This window comes from Gasterosteus aculeatus, chromosome 4 (assembly GCF_964276395.1).
Source record: "Gasterosteus aculeatus chromosome 4, fGasAcu3.hap1.1, whole genome shotgun sequence".
Taxonomy (NCBI): Eukaryota; Metazoa; Chordata; class Actinopteri; order Perciformes; family Gasterosteidae; genus Gasterosteus; species Gasterosteus aculeatus.
In genome coordinates, this window is record NC_135691.1 from 35922234 (window position 1) to 35936897 (window position 14664).

At 47.2% G+C, this 14664-nt stretch overlaps 2 protein-coding genes and 1 long non-coding RNA gene across 24 annotated transcripts in view; 2 read left to right on the forward strand and 1 right to left on the reverse strand.

The window, feature by feature from the left end:
* Positions 1-69: 69 nt before the first annotated feature.
* On the forward strand, positions 70-8186 carry ccdc136b (coiled-coil domain containing 136b). Of its 5 annotated transcripts, XM_040175517.2 has the most exons (11): positions 150-293; positions 819-894; positions 1139-1246; positions 1521-1724; positions 1798-1872; positions 1982-2242; positions 2387-2501; positions 2596-2779; positions 4064-4198; positions 7190-7304; positions 7751-8186. In XM_040175517.2, exons 3-10 carry the CDS (start codon positions 1195-1197, stop codon positions 7292-7294), a joined length of 1131 nt encoding a protein of 376 aa, XP_040031451.1. In that variant the 5' UTR covers positions 150-293; positions 819-894; positions 1139-1194; the 3' UTR covers positions 7295-7304; positions 7751-8186. The 5 variants fall into 5 exon arrangements, with proteins under 5 accessions (XP_077957023.1, XP_040031450.1, XP_040031451.1 ...); XM_078100897.1 differs by lacking the exon at positions 7190-7304 and having other exon boundaries at positions 70-293; XM_040175516.2 differs by lacking the exon at positions 819-894 and having other exon boundaries at positions 149-293.
* Positions 8187-10879: 2693 nt separating this feature from the next.
* LOC144406141 (uncharacterized) lies at positions 10880-12497 on the reverse strand. Its single transcript, XR_013467346.1, has 2 exons — positions 12369-12497; positions 10880-12171 (listed from the first exon to the last, which is right to left on the reverse strand). It is a non-coding gene; the product is annotated as an uncharacterized LOC144406141 (long non-coding RNA).
* Positions 11189-14664, forward strand: part of flncb (filamin C, gamma b (actin binding protein 280)) — a 33118-nt gene continuing 29642 nt past the window's right edge. For all 18 annotated transcript variants that reach the window (XR_013467345.1, XM_078100856.1, XM_078100858.1 and 15 more), the window contains exon 1: positions 11189-12084. Coding sequence is in view for 17 of the 18 variants with exons in the window: in XM_078100856.1 (XP_077956982.1) it covers positions 11718-12084 (367 nt within the window). In the remaining variant the exon portion in view is untranslated. The remainder of the gene's footprint in view (positions 12085-14664) is intronic.

Consider the following 14664-nt stretch of genomic DNA (forward strand, 5'->3'; position numbering starts at 1 on the left):
ACCGTTATCTTATTAACCCAGTTAAGTTTTCAATCTTATCAAACCAGATGTTTCATAACACTCGTCCTTAGTGGGAGTGGGACCACGCTACAGACGAACAGCAATCAATCAGCTGGTTGACGACAGTCGTCATGGTGACCCGCTGTGTTGTGATGTGCGCGGCGACGCCGCTCTGCGTCACACAGAGGAGCTGAGGAGGAGGAGGAGGAGGAGGAGGAGGAGGAGGAGGAGCTGCAGATAACACATCATAGAGAGCTGCAGCAGACTGAGTTGCACCAACGTCTCAGCTTCAGGTATTTACTGTGTGTGTGTGTGTGTGTGTGTGTGTGTGTGTGTGTGTGTGTGTGTGTGAAGGTCGTTAGAGACGTTAGAACATGTCAGCGGCTCGTCACTTCTTAAAGGGACAGTTCAGCTTCATGAGCTCACAAGCTGCACAAACGTATCCACATTTACTAATGATCAAGGGTCTATGATCACTGATCAATAATATATGATCACTAAAGCTATGATAATATCTGAAGGTTGCTAAGGGATTCAGAACGCTGCTCACACATTACCTTCATTTACACGTGACGGCAAGTCCAGGTGTGGTTAGCTTAGCTTACGGTATGTAGTAGCCTACATTATACGATGTACCCTGTAATGTAATCCTACCATGTATCCTACTGTACGTTGTTGCTTTGTTGCATCCTACGCAGCATCCTACCATGTATCCTACTGTACGTTGTTGCCTTGTTGCATCCTACGCAGCATCCTATGTTGTATCCTACGATGTATTTCATGTGGTATCCTACGATGTCTACTTCGTTTGCTCCTAGGATGCACCCTACGTTGTACCCCGCATTGTATCCTACGTTGAATGCTACAATGTACCCTATGCTGTATCCTAAGTTGGTACGTAAGTATCTTACGAAGTAGACATCCAATCAAAGAGCTTCACATAAACAAGGAAGCTTACCAAGCATCCACTAGATTGTGGCTTTGTATCCATAGCAACTGAAGCTGAGGCTCAGGGGTGTTGTACATAGTATTGTACATAACAAATGAACTAATGATGAAAAGACAAAGTAATGGACATTAATCAGTAACCATGTCTCTGTCCCTGCCTGTCTGTCTGTCTGTCTGTCTGTCTGTCTAGCTATCCGTCGGTCTGTCTCTCTGTCTGTGCGTCTGCAGCCTCGTCATCTGATCAACATGGACGTGTTCCGTCTGCCGCCGGTCATCGAGGAGGTTCTGGATCCGTCAGGTCAGTCCCCGTATTCAAATATATTCATACATCGTATCAATATCTATATAAATACATCATATTAATTAGTAAATAGGTTATATGTACTAATTAAATATGTATAATAATATACATACCTACACATGTGTATAAACACACTAGTTACATAGATGCATTAATACATGATACAAATATATGACTTATACACAAATGAAGAAAGTTACTATTATTACTTATTGATCTCAAATGTACATATTGATTAATAACCACGTATCTATTGATCCGTGTGTGAAAGATGAGCTGTGTGAGATGAAGGCTGTCATGCCCGTGGTAACCAAAGACCAGGAGTCCCTGGAGCAGAAGGAGGTGAAGGAGGAGCAAGCAGCTGGAGGAGAAGAGGAGGAGGAGCTGAGAGGTCAGGTGTTCCAGCTGCTGATGGAGCTGGATGAAACCAGGGAGGTTTCTCAGAGACACGAGGAGGGCTTCCTGGAGCTGCAGGGTGAGAACCTCCTCATGTGCTCCGCTCCTCCTCCTCCTCCTCCTCCTCCTCACCTCCTCTTGTCTCCCCTCAGGCCTGTTGGAGGACGAGCGGCTGGTGAGCGCCGAGCAGGCGGAGAGCTTCACCCGACAGATCCACAGACTCCAAGGTTCAGCTTCACCTGGTTCACCAAACACTGAAGGAGTAAAGACTCCTAACTGAACCGACCCCTTCTCCTCTTCTTCCTCCTCCTCCTCCTCCTCTTCGTCCTCTTCCAGCAAAGCTCTGGTCGGTCCAGCAGGAGATGGACAGCCTGGAGGAGGAGAAGGAGAGCGAGCTGGAGAAGGTGCACGAGCAGCTCCGCTGTACTCAGGAGGAGGTGCTGCTGCTCCAGCAGGGCGCCGAGGAGGCAGCGGCTGAGAGGGAGAACGACATCGCCTACCTGCAGGAGGAGCTGTGTCGGCTGAAGGCGGAGCTACAGCGACTCCACGCCAGCACGCAGGAGCACACGGTGGAGGTCACCAAGGGCCTCAACTCAGGTGAGTGAGACACGGGAGACAAAGACAGACGGCAATTAGACACGTAGAAATACAGAGTGAGACTCAGGCAGACAGGTGAGACAAAGACACACAGCTGAGAGAGACGCACAGTAAGTGAGACAGGTGATTGAACTGTGTGTTCAGGGGACAGCGGCCAGCTGGAGGACGGCTTTTTCACGCTAACTGATCGACGTCAACTTCTGCACAAAGACAACAGAGACCTGGACAGCAAAGTGGAGAAACTGCAGCTCGGAGACTGGTGAGTGGGCCAAGCAGCTGTCAATCAACCTGCTGCTATGACATCATCACGTCACTGAGCATGTGTTTAGCCTCCTTCACCGACCTCTGGACAGGTGTGATGATGCGTACCTGGCCGTCTCTGACACTGGACGCGAGCAGGTGAAGACGGGTTCTTACATCACTCTGTCTCAGTCCGGTCCGGAACTCCAAGACCTGGAGGACCCGGACCCCCCGGGGCTCAACGTCCTAGTCCGGCTGAGACGAGCCGAGGAGACGTCTCTCAGAGTCCAGACTGAGGTCAGATATCAGACATAAAACTGAAGTGTCCATTTGTCCTTCAGGATCCATCATTTATTACTGATGAACCGACTGTTTATTTCACACAGCGGACGTCTTTTCCTTTTGTTTTGCATTTATTCCAAACAAGGCAACAAACACGTACAACTTCCTCTGGCTCACCCAGGTGCATGCTGGTCCTGTACCTGGCCACGCCCTTAGATACCCTCCAGGTGCCCACAGTGTCACCCATCAATCAGCAAAGCAAAACTATGGATGCTTCATAACGAGGGAGTATTAAACTAGCCATCTTAATATTATATCGACCTAAAGAATTAAACAACAATATGTACGAATAAATAACTCAAATCAAATGTATATTTCTGGTAAAACAAAGTATGAACAGTGAAAACCAGCTGTGCCTCTAAACGCGTTGGACCCGTCCGTCCTGCTCAGGGAGCTGTTCTCTAGTGCTGAGGAAAGGAGCTTCAGTGCTTCCTTACTTAGCTCCTTTAGGAACCACTGGAAGGAGATGATTCCGTCCCATAATTCTTTGAGGCAGAAATACTTAAATAATCGTTCATGAGCAATGAGGATCATGACGTAGAAACGCAGATCACGTGTTTATATCATTCATTCATATTCATACGCTTTCCTGTGATTGTTTGTGTGTCTGCACGACTCACTGTACACATGAAGCATCTGGCGTCTCCGTCCATGACAACCACGCAGCTCAGTGGTCACTAAACACCGCCTCGTCCTGTCCTAACTCCTCAGCAACTCTCCTAACCACCTTTCCTTGACCCCCTGACCTTCTCCTCAGAGGTCAAGGAATAGTGGTTAGGAATAGATGTTAGGCGGTCATATCATTTACTAGTATACTATATACAGACTAGTATACATCTAGTAAATCGTATATATATATATAGTAGTATACTACAATAGTAGATGTACTAGTACAGGGGTCATTTTCATGTTAAACAGTAATTCGCTGTCAGGTCTTGGAGGTGTGGAGGACAAACACCATGAAATAACCAGCCGACCAGCAAGTAGTGGACAATTGTACCAAAGGAAAAAAAGCCTTGGTGACGGAAAGATGTGAAGAGGGAAGAACACACGTAATCAGGAGAGAATCCATTTTCAAAATAAAACGTAATATGACAATATGGATTGGTACTGGTGGTTGGGGACCCCTGTACTAGTATACCACTATATCGACTGTTCTAGATTAGTGTACCAGTAGAGTAAATATACAGGTTAGCTGGCGACCCGCTAACCTCCTCTACCTGTCTGTCCTCCCGTCAGTGCGACAGCTTGAGAGGCGAGCTGGTGGAGCTGCAGCGGCTGTACGCCAGCAGCCGGCGGGAGCGAGCGTCTAAGGAGGAGGAGCTGCAGCGCTGCAGGGCTGAGCTGCAGGAACTGGGGGATGCAAAGTCGCAGGTGAGAGGTCAGAGGTCAACAGCCTCTATATATAAGGGCTGTCAATAGATTTTAAAAAACCCTAATTAATCGCACAACTCAACATTTCTAATCGCAATTAAACGTTCTAAAGTCGCCCTGTTTGACAAGTGGAGGAATTCCTCTGCTCGGTTCTTCTCTTGGTTTTACTTCCAAAGCAAAAATCTCTCTCCATCTTCAGCTACCGTCTCGCTCTCTGCATCTAACTGACTGCAGCACGCAGCGGCTTCAGGGGTCAGGGGTCAACGCACCCCTGACGCACACATATATATATATATATAAATATATATAATGTATGTATGTATGTGTATAGCGAGGGTGCGCCGGGAAACCGAAAGGTTGGCGGTTCAAACCCTGACTGCTCCATGTCGAAGTGTCCCTGAGACGCGACCCTTAACTGCTCGCCGGGCAAAATGTAAAACAACGGGTTAAAAATGTATAAAAGCGTCAGCTAAACCACCTGTAATGTAATATATGTATACATATGCTTGTATGTGTGCTTTTAAAAAAAAGTATTGGTTTAGGCACCGGTATCGGGGAAAAACCAAAGGATTCCCATCCCTAGTGGAGACCTTTAAAGGACTCGATGTAGAGGTTCTCTGTTGGCGATAAATTGCCAGCTGTCTCCACTTTCACATTTAGATTTTGCATTTCGCCTGCGCTTTTCCCCAAAGTGACTTACAATAAGTGCAATCATCCAGGTACAGACCAAGACAACACACATTTATTTAAGAAATCCAAACTATTAGGTCCTATCAGTGCTATGAGTTAGTCGTAGGTGCTAGTAAAGTGCTACCTAGTCCAGGTGTGGTGGTTAGAGGTGTGCTTTTAGCTGTATGTTCTGCTGTTCCTGAGGAGCTCATTCCACCATCTAGGAGGCAGGACATCAAACAGTCGGTATGTTGTTGAGTGTTAAGCTCTCAGTGAGTAAGTAGGGACGTTGGGTTAGACCGGTCCTGGATGTAGACTGGACCTGATCTGTTGACCGCACGGTACGCAAGTACCAATCTTTAGAAAGGGATGCTGGCGGCCACTGGTCACCAGTGAAGGGCGAGGACTGGTTACCAGTGAGGGGAGAGGACCGGTCACCAGTGAAGGGAGAGGACTGGTTACCAGTGAGGGGAGAGGACTGGTCACCAGTGAAGGGAGAGGACCGGTCACCAGTGAAGAGAGAGGACCGGTCACCAGCGAGGGGAGAGGACTGGTCACCAGCGAGGGGAGAGGACCGGTCACCAGCGAGGGGAGAGAACTGGTCACCAGGGAGGGGAGAGGACCGGTCACCAGCGAGGGGAGAGAACTGGTCACCAGCGAAGGGAGAGGACTGGTCACCAGTGAAGGGAGAGGACCGGTCACCAGCGAGGGGAGAGGACTGGTCACCAGCGAGGGGAGAGTACTGGTCACCAGCGAGGGGAGAGGACTGGTCACCAGCAAGGGGAGAGGACTGGTCACCAGTGAGGGGAGAGGACTGGTCACCAGTGAGGGGAGAGGACTGGTCACCAGGGAAGGGAGAGGACTGGTCACCAGGGAAGAGAAAGAACCGGTCACCAGTGAGGGGAGAGGACCGGTCACCAGTGAAGGGAGAGGACCGGTCACCAGCGAAGGGAGAGGACTGGTTACCAGCGAAGGGAGAGGACTGGTCACCAGCGAAGGGAGAGGACTGGTCACCAGTGAAGGGAGAGGACCGGTCACCAGCGAGGGGAGAGGACTGGTCACCAGCGAAGGGAGAGGACTGGTCACCAGTGAAGGGAGAGGACTGGTCACCAGTGAAGGGAGAGGACCGGTCACCAGCGAGGGGAGAGGACTGGTCACCAGTGAAGGGAGAGGACCGGTCACCAGTGAAGAGAGAGGACCGGTCACCAGCGAGGGGAGAGGACTGGTCACCAGCGAGGGGAGAGGACTGGTCACCAGCGAGGGGAGAGGACTGGTCACCAGTGAAGGGAGAGGACCGGTCACCAGTGAAGAGAGAGGACCGGTCACCAGCGAGGGGAGAGGACTGGTCACCAGTGAAGGGAGAGGACTGGTCACCAGTGAAGAGAGAGGACCGGTCACCAGTGAAGAGAGAGGACCGGTCACCAGCGAGGGGAGAGGACTGGTCACCAGCGAAGGGAGAGGACCGGTCACCAGCGAGGGGAGAGGACTGGTCACCAGCGAGGGGAGAGGACCGGTCACCAGTGAAGAGAGAGGACCGGTCACCAGCGAAGGGAGAGGACTGGTCACCAGTGAGGGGAGAGGACCGGTTACCAGTGAGGGGAGAGGACTGGTCACCAGCGAAGGGAGAGGACCGGTCACCAGTGAGGGGAGAGGACTGGTCACCAGCGAAGGGAGAGGACCGGTCACCAGCGAGGGGAGAGGACCGGTCACCAGTGAGGGGAGAGGACTGGTCACCAGCGAGGGGAGAGGACCGGTCACCAGCGAGGGGAGAGGAGGAGCGGAGTAGTGTGGGTGATTTTCGGTTGAAGACCAGCGGAGCTGCTGCATCCTGGATGATCTGCAGAGGTCGATGGCGCTGGCCGGTAGACCTGATAGGAGGACTTCCAGTAGTCAAGGCGCGAGATGACCAGAGTTCTCCCGATGGTGAGCAGCATGTATCTACAGGAACATGTTGACTGGCGAGTGTCACACAGAGGCTCCCAGCAGTCAGGGACGGGTTAGGACGCAGTTGTCAAAGGTCATTGTCAGGTCGTTTGCCTGGAACAATGTGTTCCTCTCAATTCCGGATCTTTCTGGTTCCTTCCATTCACCTATTCCCCATGTTTTTATCACACACACCTTGCACAATTAACTTGATCAAATTCTCTGTTGATTTGATGGCTTTGATGCTTAACTTGCCTGCATAAAGTTTGTTTGCCCCACGCTCGCTTTTCTTCCCGACACATTCGGACTTTATTCATCTGATTCTTTTATGGTTTTATTTTCTCTTACCACCCCCCTCTCTCCATGCCCCCCTGCACTACCCTTTTGTCTTTTTCCCAGAACCGCACTGGTCCTTCTGAGCCCCCTGTCCTCTCCATCCCCTTCATAGGGATGATTGTTATAGTGGCCTTGATTTGGTGCTGGTGGGAGGAGCTGGCGTCCTAGAGAGGACCAGGTACGGCCACGCCCCTTCTTTCTCCAAACCAAGAGAGGCTGAATCCTAACAGCCTCTACGTACATTACCTTCTGCGCGTACAGCGATTGAGTGGGACGAGAAACGTTTAATCGGTGAAGCATCACTACAGATTCCTTCATAGAGTTCAGAATGCTTCAAGATAAATAGATGTGGTCCGACCACCAGGTGCAGGGCGGTACAACATCTTTCTCACGTGTTGTCACCTGAAAAGCCTCCGGCTAAGGAAACGGCAAACTGGGCACCGTCAGTAGGGGGCGCTATGACGTGAAACCATGAGTTACCCAAGACCAGCACCTTCGAACCCTTTGTCCTGAGGACAGTTTATGTTCCTTCAATCAACATTCTGTCTTGTGAAGTTTCATGCTTACCTTGTGCCCGGGAGTCTTCCTCAGTTCCGTCCCCTCATGTTGCTCCGTTCTCCTCAGCGGGGCGACGCCGCGGGCTGGAATCTGGCGGTGGCAGCGGTCGCCGTGGCGGCCTTTGTGGTTCTAGTCGTCCCCAGCTTCACCAGAGCCTGAGGACCACGCACAGCAGGTGACCTCACAGCGCTCTGGAGGGAAAAGGAACTAAAGAAAAGTCTTCCACAGAGACTCCTGCAGAAGGTCAGCAGGTTGGTTTCATTATCCGACTTCCACAAAAGGTCTAACGGGCTCATTTCTCATGTTAAATGTTGTTTAGAGCGGGATGGTTGTTCTGTGTCAGCTGTTGGTGGAGAAGTACTCTGATATACTACTGCAGTGTAAAGAGTTAGTGAGTAAGTTATCATTATTGTTATACATTTATAAATAAATATACCCTAAAATAAATATATATATACATGTATTCCAAAATTTTCAATCAATAAAATAATCATCAAATGTATTTGTGGTTCTGTTTTGTTAAAGTTTTCAGGGGGTTCTGGGGGTAGTTGGACACGTTTGTCATTCTGTTATTTTACCTTCTGAAATGTGGATATTTATTTGAGTTTAGTTTCTGTTGATTGGACCAAAACGGAATCAATAACAACAATGTTGATGCCTTTATTTTATATTAAACTATATTAACGATGATGTCAAACTTTTCATTTTGAGTCTGCAGTTTGGTTTTTAATGTAACTGTTCAGGTGAAGCTTCAGTTATCCAGTGAATGTAGCAAATAATAATAATAATTCACTCATAAAGGTATCAAGTTGTAATGAATTTCTATTCAATAATCATCAGATAGTACTTAATTACCTTAGTTTGGTAAATGTGTTTTCTAAAAATGTTGTACTTATAATGATCCTATCCAGATAAAAGTAGGACATTTTTCGTATTTCAACATTCAGTCCAAGAATTTATAATTTTTTGTTGATTGACGAATCGTTTCAGCTCTGAAATTCTTTGCCTTATTTTTCCTGTATTATTGTCATATATTTGTGCTCACTGAGTTAATGGTAGCAGATCATATTTGATTTTTTTTTTATGCATTGAGTCCTGCTTCCTGCTGTTTGTTATAAACCACATGTTTGTCAAAAATACAACATCAATGTTGATCATTTGATTGATCTGTTTTGTAGCATGGGAAAAAACTAAGAAAAAAATGAAATAACAAGCTTTCTTCAACCTACTTATCCCTGTATTTCTGCATTTTTACTATCAAGCAGGTGGGATTTTAAAATAACACTTTTAATATCTTCCAACGCGCTTCGTTGTAGCCAAATCGATGTGATGAGAGATTATTCGTGATGACTGATTTCACTGTGCCGGTTTTAAACTCTGATTGGAACCTGATTCTTGCTTTCAGGTTTAGACAGATATTTTTGCACAGCAGATAAGGTAGTATGTTACTTTATTTTGGATACAGATGTGGAATTATTCATAACAGGAAAGGGAAGAGGATAGAGGACTGCAGAAAGGAGACAAATGGAGGTAAAAAGTCGTGGAATGGACAGTAGCTAGACTGGATGCTAACGTTAAACGAATTATTGATTATTGGTGGGGTTTTTTGTTTAAGGGAAACCTGTGTACAATATGACAGTGAAGTGACTGATTAAATGTGTATTGTCTTGTGTATTATTTGTGTAAATAGTGAATAGAAGAGGACCAATGATACTGCCCTGTGGGACACCGTTGTATTTGCTTTCATGCCAGGAAGCATTAAAACAACTGCTGCTTGAGTTCTAACTTAAAGATGGAACTAAATATATTAAACAGACAATAAATAATCCAAATCCAAATGAAGGAAGTTGGTTCATCTGTAAAAAATAAATTCTCCATTCCTTATATCAAACTCCAGAGGAATGTTTCATCTCAGTTGGTCAAGATACTCAAATATTTCTCTGATGTTCCCTTATTATGATGGGTCACAATGAAAATGTTGGCAAACCTGAGTTAGCTTAGCAGTGCGCTGATTAAGTTAGCTGGCCTAGTAGTACGCTAACAAACATAAGCTATCGTATTAGTTTTCTCAACAACGCTTGTACAGACAAATGTTAGCAAGCTTATTAGGATTCTACAAAATGTTACATGTAGTTGACAGTGTGGCATGTTAGATTTAGAGTATAATCTTATTACCATGAAAGTAGAGTAGATTAAAGCATTTGTAGCAGCTGTGCCGTTAAACAATGCTTGCTGGCTATGGCTGAGCATTAGCGTCTGATTCAATTATTTCATAGTTACTTTAGACAGTTTTATTTCTAATTTTGTTGTCAAAGGTTTCTAAAATCAGATGTTTAGTAGTCTTTTGATCAGGTGTCACTTTCCTCTCTATCAGTACGAAAATAGCTCGTGTCTGGGTGAGCTTAGTACAAACACTGGACTATTTTCCACCGCAACTGCTGCTAGCTTAGCATTTCCTCCCTCTTTCCACACGTCTTTTCTTGATCCCACTGTGGTGACGGCTTCCGCCCTCCTTATGACTAATTCACCATGAGAGACTCTTCTCATACTTCGCTTTATTGTGTCATTACTGCTTTTTATGGTGTTTTCTGGTGTTTTCTGGGTGTTTTCTGGGTGTTTTTCGGGTGTTTTCTGGGTGTTTTTCGGGTGTTTTTCGGGTGTTCTGTGCGACCTCTGTTTTTACTTAGACGTCTGAAATCTGATTCAAGATGAACCAGCATCTTGTAATCTGGTTGCTGTTTGTTCTACTTCTATTTTGTGATAGATTTATTTGTCTGATTCTGTGAAGGATATTTATTCAGTGATGTTCTGCACAACATTACGGTAATAGCTGAATTAGGTTTTATTTCTTTGTTAAGATTTTGTCTCAAGGACTGTACATTTTGTAAATGACCTGACAAATAAAAAAGACAAAAACCGTTTTCCTTTTGTTTAATGTCCCCCGTAGTTTTATTGGATGTGTATTAATATTGTCTTTAAGATATGATGCAACTTTTAATGAGGCCACAGCAAAGAGCGTGTACATTTGTGTTAGCTAAGATAAGTACATTCTTTTAAAACTAGTACTGTACTATTTCACTTCATTTTGTGTGTAATGCTTGTTTCTTCTTAACACGAAGTTGTGCCTCACTTGGTTGTGTTGTGTTCCGTATGTGACATTATGTGAAAATATTTTACATTTTACGCAACATTTCATCTTGCATTGTGTTATGCGCTTTTATTCCATTATGTTACATAAGTTACAAAATGTTACGTGATGTTGTGTTGTATTGTAGAGAAGTGAGTATACTTAGTGATCACTAATTGTAGTCAGATCTTCACTGTTGGTGCTGCTCTGTAATGACACCACGTGGTGACAGAACGCTGAAGGAGGTGATGGTAAGAAATGAGATGTTCAGTATCTGAATCACAGAAGCATCGGACACTAAGACTCTACTTTAGATGTTGAACAATAAATGAACTCATGTTTCGGCGAGCTGATTTGCTGCCATCAGATGACGTCATGTTTCCTCAGTACCCCGATGAATGAGTCGCTCCCCGTCTGGATCCTCTATAAATACCCGGAGGTGTCACCGGGACCCCTCCTGTCCCTCCAGCGCCCAATGAGCCGTGGACCAGGGTGCCCGGCTGTGCTTGCATGTGGCCCTGGGGGGCGGGGGGCATTCCTGGGAGTCCGGCAGAGTGACGCCGAGCTTTTTAAACCTCTGCTCGGCTTCGCCTCGACCCGCAGTCCGACTCTCCGCAGGCCGCCGCCCGCGCGTCTTGACCCGGACTCAGGAGCGAGTGAGTCGGAGGAGGATCGCGTCTCGTGAGGTTCTCCTCGTGCTTTTGGTTCCGTCCTTCACTGTTTATGACTCCTGGAGGACTAACGGACTCTGGATCTGCTCTCTGAACCGGAGCGCACGCGCAACTCCCAGCAGGCGGCGCGCCGCTCGCACCGCTCCTCTTCCTCTTCCTCTTCTCTCCTTTGCTGCCTGATCTTCTGGGTCCACCCGCCTGTTAACGCGACGGGTTGACGACCTTCAGGTGCAACATGATGAGCAACAGCGGCTACTTGGAGCCGCAGTTCTTCCAGAGCTGCGCGGACCTCGGTGACGAGGAGGAGGAGATGCCGGCCACGGAGAAAGACCTGGCCGAGGACGCCCCGTGGAAGAAGATCCAGCAGAACACCTTCACCAGGTGGTGCAACGAGCACCTGAAGGTCGTCAACAAGCGGATCAACGACCTGCAGAAGGACCTGAGCGACGGGCTGAAGCTCATCGGGCTGCTGGAGGTGCTGAGTCAGAAGAAGATGTACCGGAAGTATCACTCCAGACCCAACTTCAGGCAGATGAAGCTGGAGAACGTCTCCGTGGCTCTGGAGTTCCTGGAGAGGGAGCACATCCGGCTGGTGTCCATCGGTGAGTGAGGCGGCACCGCGCGCATGGACACTTTTACGCACATTTTTAACACCGCGCGTGAGCGGGGAGTGACGCACGGAGGTCAGGCTGCGAGGATGAAGATGAGGAAGAAGGTTTTTATTATTGTCATGAGCTCATAGAAACACAAAGAGATCTTCAACTGCTGCTTTAAATCCCCCCAATAAGCGAATAACGATGACTGAGCTTCGCTGAGCCGTAAATAATGTGTAGAGGGTTAAAACTATACATGCAAAACCTCTCATGACCTCAAATCTACTTGTTACCTGCTCACACAGCTGTTTACCCCCGTGAACAGTCACGTGTCCACATCTGTTGGGAGTTCAGGGTTACGAAGATGATCATGAGGATGAAGGAGAGAGGATACAGGAAGGGGCCCAGTTGTAGAAGTGAGATTATGGAAACAAGAAGTAAGGCAGAACGTTTTTGGGAGGAATTGTGTTCAAGGGAGCAGGAAGTGCTTAAAGAAGAGGAGGGGGGGGGGGGGGGGGGGGCAGTGTCTGAGGAAAAGGAAGCGGAAAGGATGTTTAAGGGAAGAGGACGTTTTTTAATGTTAGTGGAAGCATAAAGAGCATAAAGTTTTTAGAAAACCAAATAAGTGTCTTTTTTTAAGGCTGTCAACAATCTGTCTTCTAATGAAGAAAAGCAGGAAGTGTCTTCAATCCCAAACCCGGTTTGTCATCTGTGGTTCTACAAACGTTCCATGGGGAGGAAACATGAAGTGGGGGGGCTGATTGATGAGGACAGCTGAGCTCTGCTTCCACCGACAGCTGCTGAAAATAGACCCAGAGTGGAAACCAAGAACCAGATCCACTCCAGTCCAGATCCTCCAGATAAAACACAGAGCGAGTCAGAACCGGGTCACACTCAAATAGTTGATACCATCCACATCGTTTTCTTTAATCTCCGTAGGTTCTGTGCGGGTTGTGTATTGGTTGTGTGTTGGTTGTGTGTGGGTTCTACATAGGTTCTGCGTGATGGTTGTGTGTGGGTTCTACATAGGTTCTGCGTGATGGTCGTGTGTGGGTTCTACATAGGTTCTGCGTGATGGTTGTGTGTGGGTTCTACATAGGTTCTGCGTGATGGTCGTGTGTGGGTTCTACATAGGTTCTGCGTGATGGTCGTGTGTGGGTTCTACATAGGTTCTGCGTGATGGTTGTGTGTGGGTTCTACATAGGTTCTGCGTGATGGTCGTGTGTGGGTTCTACATAGGTTCTGCGTGATGGTCGTGTGTGGGTTCTACATAGGTTCTGCTGGTTGGAGGTAGCACCAATCGTTCCCTCTCTGCGCTCGTGGTCTCTCCCAGTCTGTAATGGTTTCCATGTGGCAGTCAGCACTCAGGAATGTGCCCCCCCCCCCCCGTCCCCCCCGTCCCCGCTGTACTAAACACACTGTTTGGATCATTGAACCTTTTTATTAAAGCTTCACCTCAACAGTTACATTAAAAACCAAACTGCAGACTCAAAATGAAAAGTATGACATCATCGTTATTATGATTTAATATAAAATAAATGCATTAACATCGTTGTTATTGATTCCGTTTTGCTCCAATCAACAGAACCTAAACTCAAATAAATATCCACATTTCAGAAGGTAAAATTACAGAATGACAGATGTGTCCAACTACCCCCAGAACCCCAGAACCTGAACCCTGAGAGTCCGCTTACTGTCAGGAACCAGAAGCACATTGATGCTTTCATTGGCGTCATAGTCTTCAGCCGCAGGGTGACATCACACCTACAGTCGGTCTCCATGACAACCGGAAGGAACACAGCGAGCGGACCCTTGTCACTTTAGTATATATACGTCACGCACTTTGAGTCTCCGGGTCGATGATGTCACTGTGACATCACCGGGTCAGAACTTCTTCTCTTGAATCCTGTTTTGTTCCCGTGGAGTTCGGCTGAAGCAGCTGAGCGTCACACGGCTGCTCCGAACAACACGCCTCCTCTTCCTCATCAATGCTGCCTGTGTGTGTGTCTGTGTGTGTGTCTGTGTGTGTGTGTGTGTGTGTGTGTCTGTGTGTGTGTGTGTGTGTGTGTGTGTGTCTGTGTGTCTGTGTGTGTGTGTCTGTGTGTCTGTGTGTGTGTGTGTGTGTGTCTGTGTGTGTGTGTGTGTCTGTGTGTGTGTGTGTGTGTGTGTCTGTGTGTGTGTGTGTGTGTGTCTGTGTGTGTGTGTCTGTGTCTGTGTGTGTCTGTGTGTGTGTGTGTGTGTGTGTGTGTGTGTGTGTGTGTCTGTGTCTGTGTGTGTCTGTGTGTGTGTGTGTGTGTGTGTGTGTGTGTATCAGCTGTCATCACAGTTGCTCTGAAGCATCTCAACCAGCAGCTGGGGGCTCAACACACAACTATTGTACCACGTTGTACTTGTACTTCACTGCAGTACATATGTGTCACAGCTACACATTCATGTTATAACACAACTCAACCAACCAAGCAACAATTACAATGTTTAAACCCGATTAAACACATTGTAATGCACAGAATTCAATAATGAATTCAAAAGTAGTGTATTTACTTACATGAACAAGGATCTCTAACAGTATTCAGGTAAAGACATTTAGAA